This window comes from Mesoplodon bidens (genome assembly GCF_964165515.1).
Source record: "Mesoplodon bidens genome assembly, chromosome: Y".
In the NCBI taxonomy this organism is placed as follows: domain Eukaryota; kingdom Metazoa; phylum Chordata; class Mammalia; order Artiodactyla; family Ziphiidae; genus Mesoplodon; species Mesoplodon bidens.
The window spans coordinates 46597033-46616091 of record NC_138180.1 but is presented as its reverse complement, the minus strand read 5'-3'; the positions used below and the strand labels follow the sequence as shown (position 1 = coordinate 46616091).

General features: G+C 40.6%; 1 protein-coding gene across 1 annotated transcript in view; it reads left to right on the top strand.

The window, feature by feature from the left end:
* LOC308609717 (protein WWC3-like) overlaps window positions 1-19059 on the top strand; it is a gene marked incomplete at both ends in the record, with an annotated part of 109169 nt that overhangs the window by 50514 nt on the left and 39596 nt on the right. The window contains 6 exon segments of the mRNA XM_081223428.1: window positions 1296-1369; window positions 5586-5828; window positions 13320-13409; window positions 14205-14319; window positions 14322-14603; window positions 14605-14752. Coding sequence (XP_081079554.1) covers window positions 1296-1369; window positions 5586-5828; window positions 13320-13409; window positions 14205-14319; window positions 14322-14603; window positions 14605-14752 — 952 coding nt within the window.

The window sequence follows — 19059 nt, the reverse complement described above, 5'->3', positions numbered from 1 at the left end:
TTCTTCATCTTGTCATTCAGTATATTTCCAAGGCAATATACGTGTAGAGAAATTCACAATAGAAATTTATTAAAATGTGTATCAACAAATTAATTACTAATCATTCAAGTAGAATGTTCTCAAATATTTGTTGACATGAAGTTATTAAAACGAAAAAGACTTAGTGGTCATAATATATGATCTAGTAAATTCAAATCTACACCTTGAAGGATTTTTTAAATTTTATTTTATTTATCGTTGGCTGCATTGGGTCTTTGTTGCTGTGTGCAGGCTTTCTCTAGTTGCAGCGAGCGGGGGCTACTCTTCGTTGTGGTGAGTGGGCTTCTCATTGCGGTGGCTTCTCTTGTTGCAGAGCACAGGCTCTAGGTGAGCGGGCTTCATTAGTTGCAGCATACGGGCTCAGTAGTTGTGGCTCATAGGCTCTAGAGCGCAGGCTCCTTAGTTGCGGCACACAGGCTTAGTTGCTCCACGGCATGTAGGATCTTCCTGGACCAGAAATTGAACCCGTGTCCCCTGCATTGGCAGGAGGGTTCTTAACCCGTGTGCCACCAGGGAAGCCCCTGAAGGATTTATTGAAAATACATTTTTATGACATTTCCAGGAATGAAAAAAAATAAGCCACAATTGTGTTTCGTATGTCTTTTTGTTTTGTCTAGCATGTTGATCACTTCAGTGTAATTGGTAGGAAAAATATTTAAATACAGCTACTGATTGGATCCAGAACACCACATTTTATATTCTAGCTCTTAAAGTAATATTGCCCAATCCCAGTCATTTTTATTCTTTGATTTCCTTCTTTTAACATTTTGTTCTTTTATATACCATACCATATTGGAGAGAGTTATCCTATACCCCAAACACATACTAGTCTGTCTTCTTCAGATTTTATTGTTTCTTACTAGGACATGATCATTCCATATTCATTGAGAAACTGGATATTTGAGAACAGTGTACAAAATGGGATAACATTTTAAACCTTTGTATCAACCCTTAATAAATTATTTCTTTCTTTAAAAAACTTCAATTTTGTTTGATATAATAACAAATGAATATATTTCCACTGAGGAAAAAAGAGTTCAAATGTTTGGATAGTATTAAACCCAGATTCCCAAACCCCTCTGGTAAGAGGTTGCAACAGAATTTTATTTGGTACATTTCCTTCCAGTGCTTTGAAAAATTGAAATTTAAAGAAGAATTAAAAGAGTATTTTTAACTGTTGCTGAAATTTAAATGAATTTACAATTTTGAAAATGTTTTAATATGAATTTTTATTGTTTTTCTTTTATTCCCCAAAGTTTGCCTTTGATGATAAAGCAAACCTTGTAGACCAAGTCAGACTTAATCGGCAATGTGAGGAGGCCAGAAAGAGGTAAGAAACTCATTTTAAAAATCTTGCCTTCTGCTTACTTCTTTTTCCCTGGAGAGAAATAGAACACAGTTCAGTATGTGTCTACCTAAAATTTTACCAAAATGCAGTGTCTAATGTAATACAAAATAATGGATTCTCATTTTTCGTTTAGCTTCTGAATACATGTAACAAACTGTCAAGTGCATTTAAAATGTCAAATTCAAAATATTGCTAACACTTGTAAAGATCTGATTCAGTAAGAATGGAGATTTTCCAGCTTTTTAAAATCTTCCTGGCTAGTTGAGAACTCCCTTTTTCCTCCCTCTTAGACTGAGTATCAGTCCCTCAGACCAAGCTAAGTTAAACTATTTTTTTTCCATTTATTTATTTGGCTCAATAGGTTAATGTTGAGCCATTAATGGAAAAAGCCACACATAATTATTTTCAAAGACATTTTAAGAACTAGAGTAACAGGTAATAGCAGTAGATATTCCATTTCATTTTGTTTGAAAGAATTTAAATGCAATTATTTATATTGACCTAAATAATAATAAATAGTCTGGCTTCTGAAATTCAATATTTGACTATAGTTTTTGCCTGTTTGTTTATCTTTCCTAGTCTTAATTTTAGAACATGGGCAAATCTGAGACAATCAATACATCATATTTCTCCTCAAATGCTTAGGGCCCCTTGTTTTCAATATTGTCCCACTACTTTAGCATTACTCTCACCTGCTTAGAGACTTTACCTCTTTTCTTCCTTTGGTAACATCTTAAAACACAGTTGTTTAAAATATGTACTTCTTAAAGCTATAAAGTATATCAAAAAGAAATTTCTTTCATTAAAAATGAAATACTATCTTGAAGACAAAACAGCAGGATACCAGCTAGTGTAAGGAGGATACTTTCTGGCTAAATAATTGGCTCTCATCTATGTGTATAATTTATGTATGTCTGGACTTTCACTTTTCTTGGCTTCTTAGAAAATGTAAAAATATCAACAAAAACAGATCACATGACTCTCTGCTAAGGACAAGCATTAACTGACATAGGTCTTCGGTTTGCTAAGTGGTTTTATATTGAATTTTTTTCTTGCTTATTATGATGTAGTAGTGTTGGACTTTAAAATTTCCACATGTAATATTTCAAAATTCATTATCCATATTGATTATCTACAGTGGTCACATTATTAATCATATACTTCTTCTCTTTAGCTTGCTCATATTTTTTGAAGGAATGTCGCCTCTTGTGAATATTCCTCTGGGCATTTTGCATGTTTGTTCTGAAAATGCACAGTGTAGGCTGGAATTTGCCAGGCTGTACTAAACTCAGAAAATAGGTCATTGCTGTGCTTAGCAAGTAATTGTTACATGTTTTGCTGTAGCATTTACCAAACACAGTGATCAATTTCTTATTTTCTAGAGATGTAACCTTTAAGGTTACAGTGAATAACGTTTAAAATGTTTAGGTAAGTATTTAGGTAGATTATTCATGAAAGAACATGGCATTTTACCTTCTTACGTATATTTTATATTTATATTTTACATATATTTTATTTTTTAGAGCATCTTCAGGTTTACAGCAAAACTCAGTGGACAATATAGAGTTCCCATGTACTTCTTACCTATCTACACATATAACCTCCCTCACTATAAACATCTCCAGAGATGTACCAGAGGGTAGGTACATTTGTTACACTTCATGAACGTACATTGTCACATCATAATCACCTGAAGTGATTCATTAGGGTTTGTTCATGGTATTGTACATTCTGTGCATTTGGACAAATGTATAATGACATGTATCCAATATTATGCTATTCAGTACAGTGTTTTCACTTCCCTAAAAATCCATAGTGCTCTGCCTACTCATTCCTTCCTCAGCACTAACCTATGAAAACCACTGAGATTTTACTAACTCCATAGTTTTCCAGAAAGTCATACACATATAATTATGCAGTATGTAGCCTTTTCAGATTGACTTCCTTCACTTATAATACTGTGTAAGTTTCCTTCCTGTATTTCATGTCTTGATGGCTCATTCCTTTTTAGTGCTGAATAATATCCCATTGTTTAAATGTACCATAGTTTATTTCTCTGTTCGTCTACTAAAGTAAGACATCTTGGTTGCTTCCAAGTTTATTTTTTTATCCTATGCACAATTTTATTGATGGAATAAACATATATTTCCATTGATAAAATGTAAAGACATAAAGGGAAGTGTTTCTTGATACATAGATGATATAAATAAATGCAGGACAAAATTAATAAGAAATGAGATGGAAACAAATTGCTTCCAAGGTTTGTGTATTATAAACAAAGCTGCTATAAACATCCATGTGCAGATTTGTATGGACATAAATTTTCAGCTCTTTTGGGTAAACACCAAGGAGTGTGACTGCTGGATCACATGGTAAGAGTATGTTTAGTTTTATGAGAAACTGCCAAAGTGGCTGTAGCATTTTGCATTCCTTCCAGCAGTGAATGGGAGTGCCTGTTGCTCCACATCCTCACCAGCATTTGATGTTGTCAGTGTCCTCATTTTGGCCATTCTAATAGCTGTGTAGTAGAATGTCACTGTTGTTTTAATTTTCATTTCCCTGGTGACGTATGATTTAGAGCATCTTTTTTTTCATATGCTTTGCTGTCTGTTTATCTTCTTCAGTGAGGTGTCCGTTAAGGTGTCTGGCCCATTTAATTGAATTGTTTGTTCTCTCACTGTTTAGTTTTAAGTATTCTTTCTACATTTTGGATAACAGTTCTGATCAGATGTGTCTTTTGCAAATGTTTCTTCCCAGTATGTGATTTGTTGTCTCACATGTGTTGACATTGTCTTTCACTGAGCAGAAGTTTTAATTTTAATGAAGTTGAACTTACCCATTATTTCTTTCATGGATCATGCCTTTGGTATTGTATCTAAAATGACATTTCCAAACCAAGGTCTTAGTTTTCTCCTATGTAATCTTCTAAGAGTTTTACAGTTTTGCCTTTTATATTTAGGTCTTGAGTTAAATTTTGTGAAGGGTGTGAAGTCTGTGTTTAGATGCTTTGTTTTTTTTTTTGCATGTAGATGTCCAGTTGTTCCAGCACCATTTGAGGAAAAGACTGTCTTTACTATCCTGTTCTTTTGCCAGTACCACACTATCTTGATTACTGTACTGCTTTATATTAAGTCTTGATGTCTCATAGTGTCAGTTCTTCAGCTTTGTTCTCTTCCTTCAGTATTGTGTTGCCTGTTCTGGACCTGTTGCCCCTTTAGAATCAATTTGTTTATGTCCACTAATATAAGTTGCTGGAATTTTGATTGGGATTGTTTTGAATCTATAGAGCAAGCTGAGAAGAAGTGACATCTTGACAGTGTCAAATCTTTCCTATCCATGAACATGGAATGTCTCTTCATTTATTTAGTTCTTCTTTGTATCAGTTCATCATAGTTTTGTAATTTCCTTTGTATAGATCTTGTACAAGTTTGGTTAGACTTATAACTATTTCATTTTTGGAGGTGCCATGTGAATGGTACTGTGTTTTAAATTTCAGATCCACTTGTTTATTGATGGTATATAGGAAAGCAGTTGATTTTTGTATAAGCTTGTATCCTGCAATCTTGCACTAATTGCTTAAGAGTTACAGGGGAAATTTTTTTGTTATCAGTTTCTTTGGGGTTTTCCTCATAGACGATTATGTGAACTGTGAACAAGGACTGTTTTATGTCTTTCTTTCCAATCTGTGCACAGTGTATTCCTTTTATTTTATTCCGTTAGTTAGGACTTCCATACGACATTGCAAAGGATTGGTGATGGAGTACCCCATTGTTCTGAACTTGATCTCAGTGAAAAAGCTTGAGCTTCATACCATTAAGAATGGTATTAGTTGTATTTTTTTTTGTAGATGTTCTTTATCAAATTGAGGAAGTTTCTATTTCTATTTTAGTGGGGGTTTTTTGTTTTGTTTTTTATATATACTAAATGAATGCTAGATTTTTTCAGATGCTTGTTCTGCATCTCTTGATATGGTCACATGATCTTTTTAAATCTGTTGCTGTGATGGATTATATTAATTGATTTTTGAATGTTGAACCAGCACACCTAGGATAAATCCCACTTGACGGTTGTGGTGTAATTCTTTTTGTGTTATGTTGGATTCAATTTGCTAATACTTAGTTGAGGATTTTAGCGTCTGTATTGTGAAGAGAATTTTAAAAGTGAAGTTCATGGATTTTTCTGTGTCCCTGTCTCGCAGAGTCACAAATATCCAGAGGCAGCCCTCCCAGTTTGAGAGCGAGTCCTGGCTGGGCATGGCCGAGGCCGACAGGGACCGGCTGCAGCTCATCAAAGAGAAGGAGGCCCTGCTTCAGGAGCTGCAGCTCATCGTCCAGCAGACGAGGCCGGCGGAAGACGTGGCCCGGCTGGAGGAGGAGCGGCGGCGCCTGGAGGAGGAGATCCAGCGCTCCCAGGCCACATCTGTGCAGGGTGCCACGGAAAGGTGGGCTGGCTGGGCAGGCGGGGCCGGCTTCCAGCGGAGGAGCAACTGGCAAAGCCGAAGCCTTATTACTCAGGCAGCTATGGCCTGGCGGAAGGTGGAGGGAGCCGGTGCCTGCCGTCCGCAGGGGGTACCCAGGGCTCGGAGGCTCCCGGTCCCTATTACAAGTGGGAGGTGGTCGAGAATCGGATGGAGTAGGGAAGACCGGAGAACCCACGACTTAGACCCCGCCCACTCCCGCTGCAGGTGCCGGGTGCCCCCGCCCCCTATGTTTTCAGGACAGCGCCCAGGACAGGTGTCGGGTCTCCAGCCCACAGGGGGCTGGAGGCAGGTGGGGGTCGGCTCTGTGACCACGGGGGGAACCTCGTTCCTGACATCAGCAGCATCTCCGTTTCCGCAGTCTACCTCTTACTTTTATCTCCGACTTCGATTTCTCGCCAGCAAAGCCTGCCCATTTGGCAGCAGGAAGTCTCCGCTGTCTCGCGTGTCTGTTTCTGAACGTGCGTCTCTTCACCTGGTCTTGGGGCTCTTTCCCAGCGTGGGACACATGAAGCCAGCACAGAGTCCTTTGTCCTGTGTTGCTCGGCCTTTCGTTGTGTGCCCTGTCTCCTGGTTTGCGTTTGCTGTGTGTGATCACAGATTGCTATGTGATCACGGATTGTGTGGAAGGCTCCGTCTGCTTTCCACGTTGCACAGCTGTCAGAAGTTTGGGGATATTTGCTGAGCTTTGGAGAGCCCACCGCCCATTTGATAACATACTGGCTCCTTAAAATTCACTGTGTTACCAGGATCATAAGCTGTATCTCTGTGAGCATTCTCTAGGTAGAGTTTAATAGTCACCTGAATTATTTGGTCAGTACAGATGCCCTCATAACGACTGTTTCATCGAATGTTAAGATTGTCCTCTGTATTTGCTGGGGGTTATCTCTACTTGGTTATTCATCATTAATTGATAGGTCTGTGTCCTGTCCTTAGGGGCCAATGTCAACGCTGGAGGGAAGCGGTGTGGTTTGGAGAGTCCAGTGCATAGGAATGGGCAGAGTGCATGCTAATTTGCCTGGAGTGGTAGAGTGCCCTCTCACCTCTCTCAAAATAAACCCAGAGTTTATTGCTTCTGACTCTGCAAAGGGACTATGAAATGGAAGTTTCATCTGTGCTCTTGTGCTTCTGTATTGTTTCAGCTTAATATCACTTTCCATTTTTCCCATGGTATTCTCTTGTGTACGTTCTGGGTGGGAGGCCCTGGCAGTTCCATTTGTTTCTCTGTTAATGGGATGGATTCAGTCCTGTGAATACTACTTGCTTCTTAGGACCTGACACCCACATGCCAGTGACTGATTCTGCCCGTGCCATGTGGAGATGCCAGGGCACAAATCCAGGGAACCCCCAGAGCAGGTGTTACCATTATGCTTGGATTCAAGACCTGGGTCCCCCAAACTTGTCCAGCTTATGCAGTCTCTTTTGGGACCAGTGCAGGAGCTGAGTCTTAGGATCTGAAACCATGGGGTGAAGAAGGAGAGGTGAACTTGTCTTCTGAGTATGAAATATATTGGTCCTGGGTCAGAAATGGTAAAGGGGAAAGGGAGGATGGATAAATTAGGAGTTTGGGATTAAAATATACATACTAGTATATATAAAATAGATAACCATCAAGGACCTACAGTGTAGCACTGGGAACTATACTCAATATCTTGTAATAACCTATAATGGAAGAGAGTATGAAAGGGGAATATCTGTTTATATATGTATATGTATAACTGAATCACTTTACTGTACACCTGAAACTAACACAACATTATAAAGCAACTATACTTCAGTAGAAATTAATAAAAAATAAACATTTAAAAAGTAAAGTGCTATTTAAAGTAAATGACTTAAAGATAGTAAATTAGACACTACATTTTAAAGTCTGTTATCTTTTAAAATACTCATCTTTGTAGAAGGAGTTCTTAATGTTCTTAGAAGTTCACCTTCTTTAATGTGCAAACATGAGACTCTACTTCTAGGGTTGAACCCTGGCAAGTTTCCTGTATGTCTTGTCCTTCCTAGTTGAAAAAAGGTGTACAGAAGGTTGGCATGTATTTAAGATAACTATTTTTATAGAAAAATAGAATAGAAATATGGCCGCTTACATCCCAGACAGTTTTTACATCTCTCAATAACTCATAGACTGGCTTGTATAAATGTTTCCACCTCTGTTTTATAGGGAATTTACATTTACATTCATCACCACCCATGGTTACAACATTTTTTTTTCTTGTCACGAGAACTTATAAGATTTACTTTCATGGCAACTTTCAAATACACAATACAGAATGATTAAGTCTAGTTATACTGCTGTACATTACTTCCCCATGATTTATTTAACTTGATAACTGGAAGTTTTTGACCACCTTTACTCATTTCACTCTGCCCTTCACGTCTGGCCACCACCAATCTGCTCTCTGTATCTATGACCTTGTTAGTTTATTTGTTTGTTTTAGATTCCACATATAAGTGAGACCATACTTTATGTCTTTGACATCTCACTTTAGCACAGTCCTCTCAAGATTCCTCCATGTTGTCACAGATGACAATATTTTCTTCTTTTCTGGCTGAGTAATATTCCAACACGTGTGTGTATTTACCACATCTTCTTTATTCATTCACCTGACAATGGCACTTACGTTGCTTGCATATCTTGGCTGTTGTAACTAATGCTGCTATGAATATTGGGATACATGTATCTTTTCAAATTAATGTTTTCACTTTTTTCTTTTTGGATAAATATCCAGAAATGGTGTTGCTTGATCATATGTTAACTCTATTTTTGATTTTTAAGGAACCTCCATATTATTGTTCATAGTGGCTGCACCAATTTACATTCCCACCAGCAGTGTAGAAGGGTTCCCCTTTCTCCACATCCTCACTAACTCTTGTTATTTCTGTTCTTTTTGATAATAGCCATTCTGACAAGTGTGAGGTGGTATCTCACTGTGGTTTTGATTTGCATTTCTCTAATAATTAGAGATGTTGAGCATCTTTACATGTGCCTTAACATGTTGGTCATCTGTATGTCTTCTTTAGATAAATGTCTATTTCAGATTCTTTTGCTATTTTTGTAATTGATTGTTTTTTTCAACTGAGTTGTGTGAATTTTTTATATATTTTGGATATTAACCCCTTATGAGATATACGATTTGCAGATATCTTTTCCCATTCATTAGGTTGCCTTTTTATTTGGTTAATGGTTTCCTTTGCTGTGCAGAAGGTTTTTAGTTTGATATAGTACATTTGCTTATTTTTGCTTTTGTTGCCTGTGCTTTTGATGTGAAATCCAAAATATTGTTACCAAAACCAGTGTCAGGGTCTTGATATACCACCTATGTCTTCCTCTTGGAGTTTTGTAGTTTCACATCTTATAGCCAAGTCTTTAATCCATTTTGGTTAATTTTTTATATGGTGTAAACTAGTGGTCCTGTTTCATTCTTCTGTGTGTGGCTGTCCAGTTTTCTTATCACTGTTTATTGAAGAGAATGTTGTTTCCCCATTTTATATTCTTGGCTCTTTTGTTGTAGATTAACTGACCATATATGAGTAGGTTTACTTCTAGGCTGTCTGTTCTGCTCCATTGTTCTATGTGTCTTTTTATACAGATATTATACTGATTTGACTATAGCTTTGTCATTTAGTTTGAAATCAGGAAGTGTGATTCTTCCAGGTTAGTTCTTTCTCAAGATTGCTTTGACTATTGGGGTCATTTGTGGATGCCAATTTTAGGAGATTGTTTATTCCTTCTGTGGGAAATGCCATTGGTATTTTGATAGGGATTGTATTGACTCTGTAGATTGCTTTGTGTATTATTGACATTTTAACAGTGTTAATTCTGCCAATCCACAAGCACAGAATATCTTTCTATTTATTTGTTTTTTTCTTCAGTTTCTCTCATCATTGTAACGGTTTTTCACCTCCTTCGTTCAATTTATTCCTGGTATTTTATTCTTTTTGATACAATTGTAAATGGGATTGTCTTTCATCATTTGTCTTTCTGACAGATCATTATTAGTGTTTAGAAATGTAAAATATTTCTCTATATTGGTTTTGTATCCTGCAAATTTACTGCAACTTCATTTATTAGTTTTAACAACTTTTTGGTGGAGTCTTTAGTGTTCCCTATATGTCATATCATGTCATCTGCAGATAGTTATAGGTGTACTTATTCCTTTCCATTTTGGATTTCTTTTATTTCTTTTCCTAGTCAGATTGCTGTGCCTAGGACTTTCAATACTATGTTGCATAAAAGTGGCGAGAGTGGGCATCCTTGCTTTTTCTTGGTCTTAGAGGAAAATCTTTTAGTTTTTCATGTTTGAGTATGATGTTTGCTGTGGGTTTGTCATAATGACCTTTATTATGTTCAGGTATGCTCCCTGTATACCCACTTTTTTTTTTAGAGTTTTTGTCAAAAATGGTTTGAATTTTGTCAAATGCTTCCTTTGTATCTATTGAGATAATCATATCATTTTTGTCCTTCATCTTGTTAATGTGGTATACAATTGATTTGCAAATATTGAAACATTATTGCATCTCTGGACTAATTCCCACTTGATTATAGTGTATGACTCTTTTAATTTATTGTTGAATTCACTTTGCTAATATTTTGCTGGTGATTTTTTCGTCTATGTTCATCAGGCATATTGGCCTGTAACTTTCTTTTCTTGTGGTGTCCGTGTCAGGTTTTGTTAACAGGGTAATGCTGGCATCATAAAATGAGTTTGAATTTGTTCCTTCATCTTCTATTTTTTGGTAGAGTTGGGGAAAAGTTGTTATTAAGTCTTCTTCGAATGTTTGGTAGAATTCACTAGTGAAATCATGTGCTCCTTGGGCTTTTGGGGGAGGTTTTTAATTATGGATTCAATCCTGTTGCTAGTAAACTGTCTCTTCAAATTTTGTTTCTTCATGGTTCGGTCTTGGAAGGTTATATGTTTCTAGAAATTTATTTCTCATAGGTTGTCCAATTTGTTGGTATATAATTGTTCATAGTAGTCTCTTATGATTGTTTGTACTTCTGTGGTATTAGTTATGTCTCCTTATTCATTTCTTAGTTTAATTATTTGTGATATTTCTGATTTTAATTGTCTTTTTTTCTTGGTGAGCCTGGCTAAAGCTTTTTCAATTTTGTTTATCTTTTCAAAGAACCTGCTCTCGGTTTCATTGATAATTTCTACTGTCTTTTTAGCCTCTATTTCATTTATTTCTGCTCTCATCTTTCTTATTTTCTTCCTTGGGCTAACTTTAGGCTTCATTTGTTCTTCTTTTTCTAATTCCTTGAGGTTCAAGGTTAGGCTGTATATTTGAAGATTTTCTTATGTCTTCTAGTAGGTATCACTAAAAACATTGCTCTTAGAACTGCTGTGTAGCATTCCAGAAGTTTGATGTGTGTATTTGGTGTGTACAGATATAGGAGTGTAATTTTCTTTTTCTTGTGGTGTCCTTGTCAGGTTTTGGTAACAGGGTAATGCTAGCATCATTAGTTAGGAAGCATCCCTCATCTTCAACTTTTTCAGAAAGTTTGAGAAAGACAGTTATTAAATCTTCTTTGACTGTTTGGTAAAATTGACCAGCGAAGCCTGCTGGTCCTGAACTTTTGTTTGGTGGGAAGTGCTGGATTACTGATTCAACGTCCTTACTAGTTTTTGGTATGTTCAGTTTTCTCTTTCTTCATAATTCAGTCCTGCCTTGAATGTTTCTAGGGTGCATCCATTTCTTTTGTGTTGTTCAGTTTGCTGGCATACAATTGTTTATAGCAGCCTCTTATAATCCTTTGTATTCCCATGGTGTCAGTTGTAACGTCTCCTCTTTTATTTCTGATTTTATGTGTTTAAGCCCTGCCCTTTTCTTGACGATGTTAGCTAAACTTTCATCAATTTGTCTATCTTTTAAAAGAAAAAAAGCCTCTTAATTTCATTCATCTTTTCTATTGCCTCTTGAGTCTTTGTTACATTTATTTCCATCCCGATCTTTGTTATTTCTTTCCTAATAGTACCTTTGGGCTTCATTTGTTCTTCTTTTTCTATTTTCTTCGTGTGTGAAGTTAGTTTGTTTCTTGAGTTAGGCATTTTATCACCAAGAACCTACCTTTCACAACTGCTTTTGCTGCATTCCATAAATCTGTTACGTTGTATTCGCATTTTCTTGAGGTTGTTTTTCTTTAAATTTCTTTTGATTTCTTCATTGACCCATGGATGGTTCACTACATGTTGTTTGATCTCACACATTTGTGAACTTTCCAGTTTTGTTTCATAATTGATCTCTACTTTTACACCTGTTGCCGAATACACTTGAATCTTCCTTTATTTATTAAGGCTTGTTTTGTGGCCTAAAAAATAATTTCTTTTCCAGAATGTTCCATGTGCTCTTCAGAAAAATGATTCTGAAAAAATGTGATGCTGCTGATTTTTTTCTTTTTTTTGATGGAATGTTCTGTATATATCTGATAAATCTATGTGATCTCACATGTTCTTTAAGGCCTACGTTTTCTTACTGATTTTCTGTCTGGATGATCTGTATGGTTGATGTAAGTGGAGTATTAGAATCTGCTACTATTATTGTATTAATGTCTATTTCTCCCATTTGGACTGTTAATATTTGCTTCTATATTTAGATGGTTCTGTGCTGGGTGCATAAATGTTTACATATGTTATATCCTCTTACTGGATTGACCCCTTTATCATTATGTAATCCCCTTCTTTGTCTCTTAGTACAGTCTTTGTTCATAAACTCTATTTTGCCTGAATATATATATATATATATATATATATATATATATATATATATGCAATCATTTTGATTTGTAAATGGGTCTTTTGTTATAAAGGCAAGATTAATCAGTCCCCACTGTTCAACAATTATTTATTATATGTGCAGGGCTCTACTCTCGGCAGTAGGCTTACTACAGTAGGAGAAAAATATTCTAGAAAATTATGAAGTAGAAGAAGGCAGAAGGAAGAAGAAATATATACTTCCAACCCATATCAACCCATGACAGTTGATATTTTGTTTTATTTGATTTTTATCTTTTATTCTCTAGATACTAGAATTGCATTTATTTTTTGCCTGGAAGAGGGCCTAGGATGAGGGAATCAGATTTATTCCAAGGAAATCCAGTAGATTTCTATGAGCTCTGCCTTTGAACCCATCTGTGGGATTCCCATCCACCTGTCTATTTACCTACCTGTCCACCCACTCATCCTCCCATCCGTCCATCTTATCTCTTTATCCACACATTTGTTCCATCACACATGCAACTTCTAGTGTGGATCACTCGCACTGTTCAGGATTCTAGAGGTACAGTGTGAAATAAAACAAAAACAGTTACCTTGGAACTTGTGACATAGGTGTGCTTTTAGAACTGATAGTCATTGATCTGTTTTGGCGGAATATATAGCTGAATTTCTTGTTAGGAAAATATACTTGGCATCTTTGAAATCCACCAGTGGACTGTTTTTGTACCTACAGGATTCTACTTCAGGAAAAAAGAAACTGTCTCCTGATGCAGCTGGAAGAAGCCATCTGCCTAATGTCCTATCTCCAGTCCGAGTTACAAAGGTAGGTAACATGATTATCATGTTATAACATAGTGGCCGTGAACTTCACGATTCATTTAGCCTGGCTTTCTCTCCCAGAACTTAGAACCTGCAGTGGTTGTAAGTACAGGACAGGAAAGTGAAGACAGGATATTTTTAAGATGAGCTGCTTATATGTGACCCAAGGAATATGAGGAGAACCAAGTGTGACTTCAGAATAATGAATCTTAAGTCAGATTTATCGAAGGATTTTGTAACTCACAGCATCAGGAGTGTATATGTCCATCTACATAGATGCACACGTACACTTTTAATTATTTCTCTTTAAGATACTCATTTTAATTAGGCATGAATATCTTTAAAATCCGAGTTGGATGCTCAGTAAGAGCTCCAGTTCTCAAGCACTTACCGTATCGCGAAGTGTAGTGTTAAGGGCTTTCTGTGTATTATTTTCTCAGTTCTCCCCCTCACAGCGCCTTGAGGCAGGAACCGCTCTCATCCCAGCGCCGGGTGAGAAGGTGGGAGGCTCGGAAAGGGCAAAGCCCTTGACCAAATCAGCTGCATACAGCTAGTCTTGAGTGTGAGCTGGAACTTGAGCTCGAGCAAGAGCCCTTGACGTTAACTACTGCTCTCGACTGACATTCAAAGAAACAAAGGAAATATTTACGAAGGGGCGGGGGTGGGGGTGGGTGTCTTAAAACGCTCAGAGGTGTTGAAGAGGCGCCGGGGTGAACGGGCCCGAGGCAGAGGTTTGCTCCTCGTGGAGCTCGGCTCGCGGTGGGGACGGGCGGGCTCCAGGCTGCTCTTGTCGTTTCAGCCTGTCCGCCAGCACCCTGACCGTCTCCTCGGGGAGCAGCCGCGGCTCCCTGGCCTCCAGCCGGGGCTCCCTGAGCTCCGTCAGCTTCACCGACATCTACGGCCTCCCGCAGTACGCGAGAAGCCCGACGCCGAGGGCGGCCCGCTCCTGCGCTTCGACCTCGTCCCCTTCGACTCCCTGGGCCGGGACGTCCCCTTGGCGGACGCCCCGGGCCCCGCAGACCTCCACAAACAGAGGCGCTCCCTGGACACGCCACAGTCCCTGGCGTCCCTGTCCTCGCGCTCCTCGCTGTCCTCGCTGTACCCACCCAGCTCGCCCTTGGACACGCCCTTCCTCCCGGCCTCGCGAGACTCGCCCCTGGCCCAGCTCGGGGACGCCTTCGAGGTGGCGGGCCTGGGCCCCCCTGGACAGGCTGCGTGCTCAGGCCTCCGCCGTGGGGGACGAGGACCCGCCGGGCGCGGCGTCCCTGCCGCCGCACGGGTGCCCCAGGAACGGGGAAGGACCTCGCGAGCGAGGACCCCAAGCCGCTACCGCTCCCATGGCTGCAAGTACGTACTGATGGGTCCGGTGGGTGCCCCGGGGCCGGGGAGGAAAGGTCTCGAGCTCAGCTGGCTCTGCTGTGGCCTAGTGAGCCCTCAGCTTAGGACCCTCCAGGGCAAGAGGAGGCCCGCACGCACGCACGCACGCTCGCCCGCCCGCCCGCTCCCTTGCTCGTTCCGCGTGCTTTTGCCCTGGGTCCTTGAAATGTCATGGAAAGTAGTCTTTCCCAGCCATTTGGCTTGTTTTCAGAATATACTTAATTGTCGAAAATGAGACAGTTCCTCCGCATTCGGAGGCTGCTAAAGAAGTACTTGGGCCTTAACGAACTCTCCAGGGCGTGTGCCCACATGCAACGTTCTGTGTGTTCCCGCCTCAGACCAGCACTGGCACTGCTGTCTGGCTGTGGCCCGGCAGAAATCTCTACTAACGTTGGCCCTGTGACTTCATCTCTTCATCCTTTGTTCCTGGAATTTTCAAAGACTTAATTCTGTCAAACAGGAAATGACAGTATTTTGGATGATTTCAGAAGTTGTCGCAGTAAGCATTAGTCATTTCTACCAAATTACTTTCTCTGGTGCTCTTCAAATCCTTGCCTACTCAACTCTAACTGCATATCCTTGGGCACACCCTTAGACCTGGTTGACTCTCGGCTTCATTGCTCTTCAACAAATACACCATTTTGTTACCCATGGGTTATAGACACAGTCCTAGTTTCTCTCAGCATTTACATATCTATTGACCAGCTATGTTCTGAATCAGTCCCTTGGCTAATTGGCACCTCCGTTGTTTTCCTATCTTTTTTGTTTGCAAATGCTGCTCATACATTATTTCAACATCCCAATATAAATTATTTCCATAGTTCATATGCATATGTAAGCTGTATTTACTTTGTTCTTTTTTATACACATATTCTCTTGTTCATCTTCACTTATTGTCTAACTTTACTCTTTCCTTTTCCCTTTGCAAACTTTCCTTAAAACGTTTCCATTTTCACTTATTGTCTAGCCTTTACTCTTCTTTTCCCTGTGCAAACTTTTCTTTTCCCTATGCAAACAGTCCGAAATATAGAAGTATCAGTCCAGTTATACACAAAGTCAGCAAAAGATTTAAGGACCCCTTTCGGTCCACGGGAGAGACTGGGTGGGAAGAAGAGCTGACTTAATTTCTTTATTTTTCATCCACCACTTGGTGGTGGATGTTATAGCGCTTCAAGCTTCTTAGACTGGGAGGTCTTTGCTGTCGGTACGGTCAGATACTGCCACCTGGTGGTGCGTTCACATATGAGTAGAATTGGGCCCTTACAAACTAGAGGTACTTGACTCAGTGAATGGGTCCTGATAGGTGCTTGCGCAGGGCTGGGTGAGCAGCTTCAGGCATGGACGCAGGGTGACTCCTTGCCTCCCTTGATGCTTGTGGGAATGCCTGAGCTTAGAGTCATCGCAGCTTCATAAAATTGGCAAGGATCGCAGTACTCATTACAATAACCCCACCCCTCATTTATGACGCCCGAGGTCATGTAGTTCCCTCCACTCTCCAGTCTAAGAACAGTACAGTCTAAGTTTGACTCAAGCAAGCTTTAGTGAGAAAAATTTTAGTAACATAAAATTCAGAGTTGCCCATTGTGTTTTAAATCAGTCTGAGGGGACAGAGGTGGGGCAGGGGAGTGGGGAAATAAACTGTCATCGTTAACTGTTTTTACATGTTTACTACAGTTTTATGGTCCCCACACTTTAAAAGTCAAATGTGGCACGATTCTGAAATCTGTTTCTGTTTTCATTTCGCACTGGTGTTTGCTAATATAAGTCCATAAATATTTTGACTTTGTTCATCTGTTTATTGATGTTTTTATTACATTCATACCCTGTTTAACATTGTTGGCTTAAATTCTACAGTTTTTTCACTTTGTGCTTTTTTTTTTTTTTTAAATCTCTTTTCTCATGTGGCTCGACAGAAACGTTCACTGTAAGTGACCTTGGACTTCCGCTTCGCCTTGCTGGTCAGGCTGTGCCACATGCTTGTGCAGTGAATCAATGTATTTAGGATGGTCGGGGTGTGGTCAGGAAGGGCATAGCTCATGGCTGTGCTTTAATGTAGCTCAACAGTTGCTCTTATTATTGTTGTCGTTTGAATGGTATTCATCCTGGCTCTGAAAGTTGTGTAAGAACTTTTCTAAGAGCTTGACGTATTTTTTCCTTCTTGCGTTTTTTCCCCAGACTTTAGCGCTTTCATTATTTTAATAGGCCAGCTGGCAGCTTTGCCCACGATGTGATTTTCCTTATACTTTCCTCCCTTTTGTCAGGCAGCGTTGCTGTCCTTAGGTCTCAGTGTCTGTTTGTCTGTGTTTCATGATGGAAAGATCAGAGGTTTATAAAATGAATGTGTGGAAGCTTGTTTATTCCTTACCTCACTGGCGTTGCTCCCCACTTTCCGTCTCGTTGCCTAGAAGCCCAAGTGCAGACGGTTGCGGTGTGTACTGTGGGGTGTGCCTTGTGCTTTCTTCCTCAGCCAGGGCAAACGCTGAACGTACCTCCTTCTGTCAACTCCTGCATCCAGTTGCTCCGTGAATGTGCTAAGCCCAGGATCACTGAGGATTGATTCCCCCATTTCCTTTCTCTCTTCATCCACTTTCACTGCAATGAGAGAGAAATTTTGTCAGTTACACCATTGGGTTGCCTGGAAGTTAACTGGATCATTGTGCAGTGTTACTTCCTTAAAGGCACGTAAGGCCGAGTGTCAGGGCTGGGAATGGAAGTAGTGAGCCGATGTGTTTGCTGGCGTTCCATGCAGCAAACTGAGCGGTTCTATCTGCAGTTTAGAGCTGGAGGGAGGCTCTGGGTCCTTCCGTGGGGCCGGGGTGACGAGCAGAGCTGGACCTGGGAGTCGTCATCTACGATCTGAGAGTCGGTGCCTCCGGCCACCCTAGGAAGAAGCCAGCTTCTGCCGCTGACTGAGCCGGAGCCAGTGGCCCCAACGCTGGGCGCTGCAGACCTTTGAAAGGTCGGCTTTTGTCTGCAGTTAACATTGTGAGACCAAAGGCCACAGCCCTGTCTCTTTCTGTTGTTGTTGTTGTTGTTGTTACGCGGGCCTCTCACTGTTGTGGCCTCTCCCCTTGCGGAGCACAGGCTCCGGACGCACAGGCTCAGCGGCCATGGCTCACGGGCCCAGCCGCTCCGCGGCATGTGGGATCTTCCCAGACTGGGGCACGAACTTGTGTCCCCTGCATCGGCAGGCGGACTCTCAACCACTGCGCCACCAGGGAAGCCCGCCCTGTCTGTTTTGTACCCCGATGAATATATCTGGGTTTAATTGTTGCTGTGAATAATAATTTGGCTGAAAAGAGAGATGGTTGGGGACTTCCCTGGTGGCGCAGTGGTTAAGGATCCGCCTTCCAATGCAGGGGACACGGGTTCGAGTCCTGGTCCAGGAAGATGCCACGTGCCACGGAGCAACTAAGCCCGTGTGCCACAACTACTGAGCCTGCACTCTAGAGCCCGCGAGCCACAACTACTGAGCCCAGAGCTGCAACTACTGAAGCCTGCACGCTCTAGGGCCTGTGTGCCACAACTACTGAGCCCATGCGCTGTAACTGTTGAAGCCCGCATGCCTAGAGCCCATGCTCCGCAACAAGAGAAGCCACCGCCCTGAGAAGCCCGTGCACTGGAATGAAGAGTAACCCCCGCTCGCCACAACTAGAGAAGGCCCAGTGCAGCAACGAAGACCCAACGCAGGCAAAAGAAAAAAAAAAAAAGAAAAGAGATGGTTATTGGTGTCAGGGGTGCACAGATGTCTAGATTTTTAGTTTCTAGAGCTTAGATGGCCAGAGAACAGAGAGAGACAAGAGGGACCTGCATTATTAACAAGAGGCATCATGATGCTTGAGTGAGGCTCACTTCGGGGCTTTACGGTTTAAGCCTGTGTTCTGACCGTGTGTGCCTCTCTCAGAAGTGTTGAGGTTCCTGTGTCCGTCATCACATTTTGCAGTGGGAGACGGCATGCCTGTTTCTGTTGCTTTTGTTAAAAGAAACTTGTTGCTGTGAGGGAAGGAATAGAAAGAGTTGATGAAATGGTAAAAGGGAAAGTGTCAGTGGTTGTCTTTGGCTCTTGGTTAAAACCGATATGAGACAAAAATTAGCTGCCCAGTGAAGGTCCTTTCTAATCCCAGGAGACAGTTCTGGAAGCCAGTCTGGCCCCAGGGCTGCTGAGGAGGACGCTGGGGTTAGAGCGGCAGAGGGGTCACGGAGACGTTGGCAAAGGCCGAGTCTGGGTGCATCTGTGTCCTCTGACTTGAAAGTCCCTCCATTTTGTTGGAGGTTAT